The 10,662-nt window shown below is 56.6% G+C and overlaps 1 protein-coding gene across 10 annotated transcripts in view; it reads right to left on the reverse strand.

Annotated features, from left to right (window-relative positions):
• The window catches only part of DYRK1B (dual specificity tyrosine phosphorylation regulated kinase 1B), a 20,957-nt gene extending 10,355 nt beyond the window's left edge, over positions 1-10,602 (reverse strand). The window contains exons 1-13 of one of the 10 annotated variants that reach the window (XM_019629753.1): positions 10,406-10,569; positions 9,656-9,856; positions 8,200-8,363; positions 7,045-7,167; positions 6,756-6,944; positions 6,216-6,363; positions 5,044-5,330; positions 4,113-4,259; positions 3,890-4,030; positions 3,557-3,592; positions 3,277-3,472; positions 2,804-2,910; positions 1,967-2,704 (exon numbers count right to left, since the gene is read on the reverse strand). In XM_019629753.1, coding sequence (XP_019485298.1) covers positions 2,333-2,704; positions 2,804-2,910; positions 3,277-3,472; positions 3,557-3,592; positions 3,890-4,030; positions 4,113-4,259; positions 5,044-5,330; positions 6,216-6,363; positions 6,756-6,944; positions 7,045-7,167; positions 8,200-8,363; positions 9,656-9,734 — 1,989 coding nt within the window. In that variant the 5' untranslated portion in view covers positions 9,735-9,856; positions 10,406-10,569 and the 3' untranslated portion in view covers positions 1,967-2,332. Of the gene's footprint in view, positions 1-857; positions 2,705-2,803; positions 2,911-3,276; positions 3,593-3,889; positions 4,031-4,112; positions 4,260-5,043; positions 5,331-6,215; positions 6,364-6,755; positions 6,945-7,044; positions 7,168-8,199; positions 8,364-9,655; positions 9,857-10,405 lie in introns of those variants that run through there. The other 9 variants (XM_019629754.1, XM_019629751.1, XM_019629759.1 and 6 more) reach the window with 9 other exon arrangements.
• Between the last annotated feature and the right edge of the window lie 60 nt (positions 10,603-10,662).

A 10,662-nucleotide genomic window follows, 5' to 3' on the forward strand; every position in this document is an offset into this window, starting at 1 on the left:
TATATATATATATATATATATATATATATATATATATATATATATATATATATATATATATATATTTCCATGCTTATCCATCCCAAATTCCTTACAGGACCCACATGATTTGGCTCCTGCTGATGACTCGAGGCTCACCTTGCACCTAATCAAGTCAATAGTGTACACACACACATACATACATACATACACACACACACAAATCCTGAGCCCTCCACTTCCTAGCTATATGATCTTAAGCAAGTTACTTAACTTTCTCTGCCTTCAGTGTTCTCACATGTAAAAGGGAGATGATAGTACCGGCCTCCCTGGACTGTTCATTGAAACAAATTTTTATTAAGCATTTACATGACAGCCATTGTCCTACGTGCTGGAGATACCCCTTCCCACTCTCTCCCACACCGTCTGTAAGCCACACATGCAGCCTGTCAACTCAGCCTTCTCTCCACCCACAACCTTCTTTCCCCCTCCCAACCAAGACTCCTGCGCCCTGGTTCATTTCTTGACTAGAATCCTGCCACAGCCGCCATTCTGGGCTCAGAGACCCAAGTCTCTTTCCCATCAATCTATTGCCAGAAAGCAGCGAATTATGCCATGCTCCCTTCCCTTCTAGACATCATCCACCCGTGGCTCCTCAATGCCCTCAGGACAAAGTCTGAGCTCCCTAAATAGCAAACAAAATCTTCCGCGATCTAATCCATACAGAATTTTCAATAAGGTTTCCACCAACACCAGATCACCTGGCTGTTTCTCATCGCGGGCTTTGCGCAAGCCATTCCCCCGCACAACCGCCAACCCCAAGCACTCCTCCGATTTCAGGTCAGGCAGCTCCTCCTTCTCCAGGAAGGTTTCCCTACCCGTGCTTCGTCTGGGTTCCCTCCGCGTTCCACGCTGCCTCCGTTAACGAACACACACAAGTCTGTAACGGAGCCCTTGCCTGTCTCTCCTACGGATTGGGCGTTCACACGAGCTGGGCCAGGCACAGCAGCTAGTGAGGCCCCACGTGACGGGGTCTCCGGCCTCAACATCTACCGCCTGCTACCCCCAAACCACGAACGCCTAACAAGCGCGCTCTCGCCAATAGTCGTCACGCACCTACCGCAGGACCGAGAAATCTACGCCTGCGAACAGAACGACCAAAACCACCCAATCACGGCCTTCTCTTCCTCTACAGCCCACCCCAAACATCCGGGACCCGTCTGCCTCTGGCTGCCGACTGGCCGCCTTGCGTCCCGCCCCTAAACACGTGACGCGAAAGAACTCTGGTTTTTGTAGTTCCGCAACGAAACGGGGAAGGGGGGGAAAGATCGCTAAGAACTACATTTCCCAGGAGGCGCCGCGTACCACTTGTGGAAGACGATACCCTTTGAATCAGGCGGCTCTTGATTGGCCATTTCGGAGACAGACGTTTCCGAATTGCCATGGAAACAGGCCCACTTACCTGGAACCCCGGGAATATCTTTTTGCCTGAGAATCTCAAAACGCCTTGCTCCGCAATGGTTGCACATGGTGAGATCTGACGCGTAGGGGGTAAAGGCTTTACCACTGTCTGCCTGACATTCCCCAGATGACACCAATAAGTCCTGCTACATATTCAGCACCTACTGGATGCCTGCCTGGCTTAGGAGCCACTCCTGCGCAGCCTCTGTGGAAGCCCGTGTTTACTAGGGCAGAACCTGATGTTTCTTTCCTAGAGGCAGGCCAGAGTTGGGCCTTTAGCCTTTCCGACTCTCAGTTTACCCTGGAAAAGGCAAATGTGGGCGAGAATCCTACCCAGGATCTGTCTAGGATTCCTTAGGCCCAGATCTCCTGCAGCCCATGTCTGCACAGATAGCCATAATTTCCCCCATGGACCTATCCCACAAGACAAAGCTCTTCCAGCATGCCCTCCCCCAACACCATTCCCCACCATGCCTCTGAGGACCAGGTGAGGGGAGCCAGGGCCCTGCAAACGCTCAGGCAGGCATGTGAGAAAGCTCTTTACTGGGGGGTACAGCATGGAGGAGCAAGGCCATCTCCCCCTACCTACCCCCACCCCCTCCTAGGGCCCTGGAGTGAGGGGGGGTCTCCCCTGCACCGGACCACCACTGTCTTTGGTACAATAAATAGAAAACAAGGGGGGGAGAGGGGGCCAAGGGTCCAGTCCTTAGTGGGGAGGGTGCGCTTATACCCCTCTCCTTGACCCCCTGCCCCAGGCCCCAATCAGTGCAGGCCTCACCCACCCCAGCTGGGTAGCAGCAATTCCAGCCAAGGGGAGAGATGAGGATGGGAGCCCAGGGCCCCCAGATGGGGGGGGTATGGCTTCAGGAGGGGCCCCAGGGAGGGGGCAGGGTCATGAGCTGGCTGCTGTGCTCTGGGGAACACCACGGAGGCCCAAGCGAGGCCCCAGAGTGGCAGGGTCATCAGGGGGTGGAAGGGGTGGACGACCTCCTGTCATCCGAGTCCGGAGGGCTGAGGCAGCCGGGTGCTGGGGAGCAGGCGCTGGGTGGAGCGGGGAGCAGTCCGGAGGGCCGCCCACCAGGCTCACATCCATCAGCTCCGGGGGTGGAGGAGAGGTTGGTGATAGAGGACGGCCAAGGCATCGGGGTTGGGGGGGTAACTGGGCCCCAGCCCCTGGCAGTGACGAGGTGGAGGCAGGGGCCTGATGTGTCTTGTGGGGCACATCACCCCCTGCCCAGGGACGCAGCGGCTGCGAGGGTGGAACCTAAAGGAGCAAAGGAACAGTGGGTGATGGAGACTTTGGTCCTGAAGCCCCAGATAACTCACCACCCACCCCCAAAGGCCTCAAGGCAGGCCCCAGTACCTGGGGGCTGTTCATCTCACAGTCAGTGATAGGGGGCCCAGGGCCCCCACAATATCGGTTGCTGTAGCGGTAGGTCCGGTTGTCACTGGAAGAGCCACTGGAGCCTCCTGGAAGTGCCAGATGGGAGAAGAGGTGAGAGGTGGTAGCTGGGTTTTGGGTGGCCGAGTCTGGTTCATAGCTCAGGCCCAGGTTTGGGCTTTGGGTTCTGTGCTCATTTGAAGGATTGGGCTCAATTTTGAGATTAGGAGCCAGAGTTCAGTTTTGGGTGTTGGAGTCTGAACCAGTTAGAAGTCTGAGCACAAGCTCAGTTTCAGAGATCAGGTCAGGGCCAGCTGGAGCTCTCCTGCTCCACCCTTTGGAGTTCAGGATCATGCAGTTCCAACTAAGTTAAGGCCAGTGGCACGGTCCCCCAGGACAGGCCAAACCAGAGCTGCCCCCATCCCTGTCCTACCCCATAGGCACAAGGCACGCACCAGAGCTGGAGATGGAGCTGGCGGTGCTGGAGGAGGGGCAGGTGTCGAGGGGTGCGGGCGAGGTGGAGGCACTGCTGCCTGCCGGGCCCGTGTTGGTGGCCTCATCAGCCGTGCGGCGGAAGAAGCCGTGCTGCAGAGCCCCCAGCGGGCTGATGCGGGCGGCGGGCTCATACTCCAGCATGCGCAGCACCAGGTCCTGGAAGCGGAGGTAGTCGGCGGGGCTGTGGCCCGGCTCCCCCGCCCGCCGGCCCCCGGGCCCGCCCGTCTGCACGCCCAGCACCTCCTGCAGCCGCCGTGTCCCGGGGCCCTGGTAATCCTGGCAGGGAGGGGGTGGGAGGGGGGGCAAGAGAGTGGCCGTCAGTGGGCAGGAGGGGCAGGGAGACACACACGGGGAAACAGAGGCACAAGAGAGGAAGTGGAAAGAGAGAAGCTAAGAAGAGTCGTGGGGTGTTCAGGAGAGAGGGCGGGCTGGGGAGGAAGGAAAGGACAGACAAGGGGGAGAGGAAGGATGGGAAAGACACAAGGGAGAGGAAGCAGGGAGAAAGGGAGACCCAAGTGTGAGAGAGTGAGGGGCCACCAGGGTGGGAGGAGCGGCATAGGGCAAGGGCCGCACCTTCCTGAGTTCCTTTGTCCTTCGTAGGGTCCAGCCACCCCCAGGCAGCCGTTCAAAGTATTTGCGAGCCTTGGGTGCCTGGTCCAGCATGGGGGCTGGTGGGATGCCCAGCACCTCCACAATCCGGTTCATCTGGTCCACCTGTGAGCAGGCAGGCAGTCAGGGTCATCTAGTCAGCCAGGCCTCCAACCCCCTCCAGCACACCTCTTTTTTGGGAGCACACCTCATTGGAGCCACTGAAGAGGGGCTCTCCAGTGTGCATCTCCACCAGGATGCAGCCCAGGGACCACATGTCAATGGCCAGGTCATAGGGCGTGCCCAGGAGCACCTCAGGTGACCGGTAGAAGCGGCTCTGGATATACTGATAAATCTGGGGGAGGAAACAGGACAATAGTCAAGAGGTTTCATTCAGCCTTCCCAACTGATGCCATTGACATCCCCGAAGCTAGGACTAGACTCCTGCCCTCAGATCTGGGGATGGGGACTCCAAACCCTGATGATATCAGCACCACCTTTCCAGACGCCACCACACCATCTTATTCATAAGCCTCAGGAGTCTGCTGGCCTAGTCTGACCCTGATCTCCATCCCCAGGCCTGACTTTGGACCCCTCTTGGTCACCAGTAAGATGCTGGCAGTCTGCAAACCCAGATCCTTCCCACCCTCAACCTCACAATCCAGACCCTTATTAGGCCACCATCATCATCTCAAATGACTGCTTACAGGAAGCTACAAAGCCGAAGCATTCCCCGACCCCCGACCACCACCCAATTTCCATCACCGGCTCTAAGAGCACGGGATAAACAAAATTTATAAAGTGCCACCTAGGCTCAAAGTCAACCCAACTTCCCCTGCCCACATCTGGCAGCCTCAAATTTGGCCCTGCCCCCAGGCTTCACTCTACCCTTCCCACTGGGCAGTATATATATATATTCCATGGCCCTCACCTTTTATACCCTTTTCACCCACTGGCACCCTCCATACCCAGCAACACCCCATTCCAAGCACTGTTCCTCCGGTATCAGCCACTTGAAGCTGTACCGGACAACCCCATCCCAGCCAAGCACTGCTCCTGGATCCCGTGCCACCAGTTGGCCCCGCCCCTGGCCGGCCACACCCACACCACACGTGTCCCATTCCTAGGCCGGGCCGCACCCGCTGGCCAAGCTGGCAGGAACTGCCGAAGTCCACGATCTTGATGGCGCTCCGCTTGGGGTTGCAGAGCAGGATGTTCTCAGGCTTGAGGTCGCAGTGAATGATGCTGAGCTCGGGTGTGGCCAGAAAAAGCAGCGCCGTGCAGAGCTGCTGCGCCAGCTTCCGCGTCAGATTCAGCGAGACACCGCGGAAGTGAGTGTTGCGCAAGAGGTCGTACAGGTTGTAGGAAAGCAGTTCGAACACCAGGCACAGGTGGTTCCGGAACATGAAGTGTCGCTTCAGGTGCACTGCATGCAGGGAAGGGGGCGGAAATGGGCCCATTAAGAAGGAACTGAGAGGCTCAGAGCGGGCCAATGGCGGCCTCGGGTATACAGTAATCAAGGAGAGAGGCTGGAAGCAGATCTGTGACTCTGCTTCTTGAGCACTGGCCAAAGTATGGTGTGCCCACGGGTACCAGCTGCTAGACAGGACGTTTTTATATGGTCTATACTTGATTTACACCAAGAAAAATATTGACTTTTTTGATTAAGAATAGTGAATTCTTTTCAAGTCTCTTAACTGTCACATTAAACCAAAGAGAAAGTTTCCATTTGGTGCTGACAGGTCTTTAACACCATTTTACACTGCCACATTTAATTTTATGACACTGTTTTAGTCTCAGTTCTGTTTATTTTTGTACCCAAGGATACATTTACTATGTAGATTTATATTTAAAAAAAACACACTCTTTAAATCCTCTTGCGTTTCCTAAAAGGGACCAGTATAGGTAAGAGGAAAAAGACTGGCATAGATGTTAAGAGTAAAGGCTCTGGAGTCCACTGCCTGGTCAAATTATAGCTCTACTGAGTACAAACTCTGCACCCTTATGCAAACAACAGCACCTGAAAGCCTGCGTTTCTTCATCTCCAAGCTGTGGGCAATGATGCCCCTTTCATGGGGCTGTGGCATACACAAGTTAATTTACATAAAGTGCTTACAAGACAGCCTCACCTTTAGTGAGCACCCAGTCAACTCCGAACAGCAATATCATGTGAATAGGGCAATAATCATGAAAAGTGGCAGAATCACTGGTGTCAGGGAATTACAGACCAAACCCTGCCCTGTAGACACCAGCCCCGTCTGACAGCAAGGCTGACCCATCCCTAAGTAGCTGGCACTGCCTCAGGCCTCACCTATGTAGTACTTCATCTCCGTGTCGTGCTGGTTCATCAGCTCCAGCAGCCGCAGCTCAATCTGGGCCTGGTTCAGGAAGGCCTTTTTGTTCTTGATGATCTTGATTGCCACCAGCTCCTGGGTCTGATGATCGTAGGCTTTCACCACCTGCAGGGGCAGGGCATGTCACAAAGTGAGGGAAGGTGGTGGGGGGAGGCCAGGGACTACTCTTTTCCCTCCAGCAAAGCAGACCCACCAATATCATTATCAATATTACTAAGAGTTAATTCAAAATTGAGTGCTCACCGACAGGCACTAGTGTAAACATTGGACAGGAAATAACACAACAAACTTATATGGGGAGTCCTGTTATTTGCACTTTTTTTACAGAAAAGGACACTTTTCTGTAAGGCGCTGGGAAACCCAGTCACTGGGCAGGGTGAGTAGCCCAGCACAGAACTTGAAGCCATTGAACCACTGACTGCGTGACTCAGTATCAGTGGGTGCCCATGACCCCGAGTCCCTGGATCAGGTGTGTGTGTGGGGTGGGCATCCCGCACCTGGCCAAAGGAGCCTTTGCCAATGAGTGAGTCAATTTCATAGCGCTCCAGCCAGCGCTCGCCACTGCGCACGATGTAGTCATGGTTGTCGTCGTCGTAACCGTGGTTCAGGACCTTCTTCTCCTTCTTGGTGCTTGAGTCCTGAGGGGGTGCCTGCTGGGCCCGCCGCTTCTTCTTCGCATAGTAGACCTGCCCAGCCGGTCAGCCGGGAGATGAGGACTGGTAAGTGACCTGTGGCAGCAGCCAGGACCCCTCAGCACCCAGCCTGGGTCCCCCACCCACTGCCCACCTCATTGATGTGCTTGTAGGTCTTGATGAGGTCCACGGAGAGCTTGCGCAGTGGGGCCGAGGTCGAATCCCGGAAGGCCAGGGGCAGCCTCCGCGGCAAGAGCCGCACCTCAGGCAATACCTGCTGGGTGGGGTGAGGGGTGGGCACTGAGGACAGGCCTTCAGCTCCAACCTCAGGGGAGCTAGATGGGCAGCTGGCTCATCGTTACCACAGGCATATTTATTTGGTCACTGTCTGACAACCCCACTAGAAGAGAGAATCCTCAGGGGCAGAGGCCTTGTCATGTTCTTGTATCTCCAGTGCCTGCAGCAGGGCCTGGCACGTAGTGAATGATCATTAGAGATTGGCTGGATGAATGAATGGTGAACTATTTACCCCTGACCTTTCATCCCACACCTCTCCTCTTTCTGAACCTCAGTGTGAAAGATCATATAGAAAACCTGGGCTCTGCCTCCCCTGCCCCCAATCCTTCACCTGAGACCATCCGTTCTGGGTATCCTATCTTGAGGGCCTACATCTGGCTTTACCCCCATCCCTTGGGAACCCAATGCTCACACCTCATTCTGAGCATCTTTGCCCAGTTCTTTCACCTCCAGGGTCTTTCTTTGCTCTGGATCCAGCACCCAGGACCTAACCACTCTAAGCTCTACTATATTTCAGCGCCTTCACAGTCTCTACCCTTGAAAATCTCCACCCTGTAGCCCCACCAAGCCCTGCTGGCTCCAGGACCCTTCAGGCTCAACCTTCCTCTCCATTCACCCCCTCCAGATCTTTCCCTCTTGACGTTTTTGTCCTTAGTGAACATTTATTGTTTACTATGTGCCAGGCACTGTCCTCGGCATTTTACATGCATTTCATGAACCCGTTTAATCCTCACAACAACCCTGTGAGGTAGGTATCATTATTGTCCCCATTTTACAGACTAGAAAACTGAAGCATGGAGAACCTAAGTAATTTTACTACCAGTCTGGATTTGAACTCAGGCCCTCCAAACCCTGACTCTGCCAGCAATTCTTCTATTATCTTCCACTCCCATGGGGCCCTTCATGCCGCTGGGAAACTGCCCTGGGCAACCATACTATCTTTTGACCCCAACACCCTTCTATCCCAGCCTCCCCCTACCCCAGGCAGGTGAGGAGCCAGCTGAACGCGTACCTGCGTGTGCTCCTGGGGCCCCGGGAAGCCAGAGAAGGGACCATGGCCCGGTGGAACGGCCATGGTGGGCTCAGAGGGCCGCAGGGGAGCGAGGCCTGGAGCGGGAGCCCGGCCGGGGGGCGCCTTCTCGCATCCTGCACCTCGGCTGCCACCGCCGCTGAGACCTGAGAGCAGGCGGGAGGCGGGGGAACAACATGGAACAAGGGGATGTGTGGGAGCGTGCCAGGCAGGAAAGAGGTGGACATCAGAGAGAAGCCAGGGCACAGAGGGAGAAGGCAAAGGGTGCAACAGAGCAACAGTTGGCAGTGAAGAGAGGGGACAGAGAGAAATGGCCACGTGAACGGTAGGGAAAGCACAGTGGAGTCCCTCAACAAATGGTTACCAAATAAATGAGATAGGCGGCACAAAGGGGGACATGTGGAAAAAGAGTGATTAGGAGCAGACAGGGATATGGGTCATGACAGGAAAGGACAGAAAAACACCAACATTGGGAGGAGGAAGAGAAGAGAAAGACAGAAACCACAGACAGTATAGGGAGTAGGGTTCACTCTTTCCAGTTCCACTCGCAGCCCCCCCAGGGCCCCTTCACACAAGATCCTGCCCTCCTGCAGTCTTCCTCAAAAGTAAGGGTGTCATCTCTTATCACACAAGGTCCCTCTGCTTCAAGATCTGCCCTTCCCAGAAGATCCCCCCAATTCAGAGAACTCTAGGGTACCCCCAAACCACATGACAGTCCTCTGGGCCCCTGCCAAACTATAGCAAAGTCCTCTGCAGGCCCCTAAAACCACATCAGGGTCGTCGGGGACTTCCTGACGACTGTAATCTGAGAACCCCTATATATCAGAGTCCTACCCCTATGGCATTCTCATCTACAAGGGCACACCCTTCTCCCAGGACCTTCCCCATACCATGCCAAGACCTCTTCTCTATATTGTTCCCTCCCACATCAGGGGCCACCCCTCCAGCTAGTTTCTCCACACCATATTCCAGTTCCCCCATGCCACATCAGAGCTCTTCCCCATATTAGTCCAAGACCCCCTCCCGATCAAGGCCCACTCCTCCTGATGGGCACAAAGGGGCAGCCTCTCTTCCCACGGTTTAGAGTGACCCTCCTTCTCTCCCCTACGCTGGATCCTACCCACCTCCTCCCAATCCAATATTCCTACCAGGGCCCTTTCTCCAGTCACTCCTCTCTACACCCGGGTCAATCCACAACTGTGCCATTCCTAGAAGGCCCCCATAACCAAAGTCCCCAAATATCAAAGTTCTTCCCTTCCAGAGTATCTGCCACACCAAAATCCTCTCCCACAGGCCTTTCTTCCTGTCAGACCTTTTCTTCTATGCCAAACCTTGCCACTCCACGACCCTTCCTCTCTCTTGGAGGTCCCCCCCAAAACAATCTCTCTCCCGGGGCCCTCCCACACCAGGACTGTCTCTCCCAGCCCCCACCCCGTACCCGGGTCAGGGCTGGCGCGGGGCCCACGGGGGGCTGGAGTGCGGTGGGGCCCCCAGTGGGGTGGGCGAGCAGCCAGCATGGCGGCGGTGAAGAGACGGCCGCCTGTCCCGGCCCGGCCGACCCGGCAAGCCCCGCAGCGGGGAGGGCAAGCGGGACAGGCGGCCCGGTGGGTGACAACAGCAGCAGCCGCCGCCGCCGCCGCTGCCGGGGGAGGGAAAAGGGGGGGGACGAGGGTCAGCCCGGGGCACGCGGGGGAAAGGGAAAGCAGGTGGACGGGGGAGGGGCGAGTTAACCCTCGCCCCGCCAGCCCCGCCCCGCACAGCCACCCGCCCCCGGGGACACCGGCGTCCCGCCCCCCACCCTAGAGGCCCGCCCCGGCCCGCGGGGTCGGCCTGAACTTGGCAGTCCACACCTGCCATGGCAACAACCGTGCCATTGGTCGCTGCTGCCAAGAGCTCAACCAATCACAGTCCAGGGCAGCTGTTGCTAGGCAACCACGATGCGGCCGGCAGAGCAGAGCCCAAACAAAGGGCGGGAGCGGGGCCCCGCTACCCCCTCCAAGGACAGCTCCCTAGGGCTCGGCCCCTTCCAGGAATCCGACTATGAATAGCCAGGCATGGCCTGCACCAGCCCGCCGCTCCCCTCCTCTCCTCTCTTGGCCTCGTGCTAAATCTCGCAACGACGCGGGCAGGGCGGGTCCCGTACTGCCCCCCCCCCCGCGAGCTGCACGGTCTATAGCCGCGTCGTTACCTGAGAGCGCGGGCAAGAGGACTCAAACTGCTCGGGAAGCCCGAGCTCGGACCTGCCAACTGGCTGAAGGTATCTGACGGACGCGGCGAGCCAGGGCCCTGATTACCCAGTAATGCAACCAGCAAAATGGCGACCACAACAAACCGGCCCCCCCGCCCCAGGCTCCGCCCCCACATCCCCATCTGCTCCCCCTCACGTGACCAAGGGCAACACTCCGCGCCTGCGCTCAGCCGAGCTCACCGGCACATATGCGCAGT

This window comes from Hipposideros armiger, unplaced genomic scaffold, assembly GCF_001890085.2.
Source record: "Hipposideros armiger isolate ML-2016 unplaced genomic scaffold, ASM189008v1 scaffold_867, whole genome shotgun sequence".
Classification (NCBI taxonomy): Eukaryota; Metazoa; Chordata; class Mammalia; order Chiroptera; family Hipposideridae; genus Hipposideros; species Hipposideros armiger.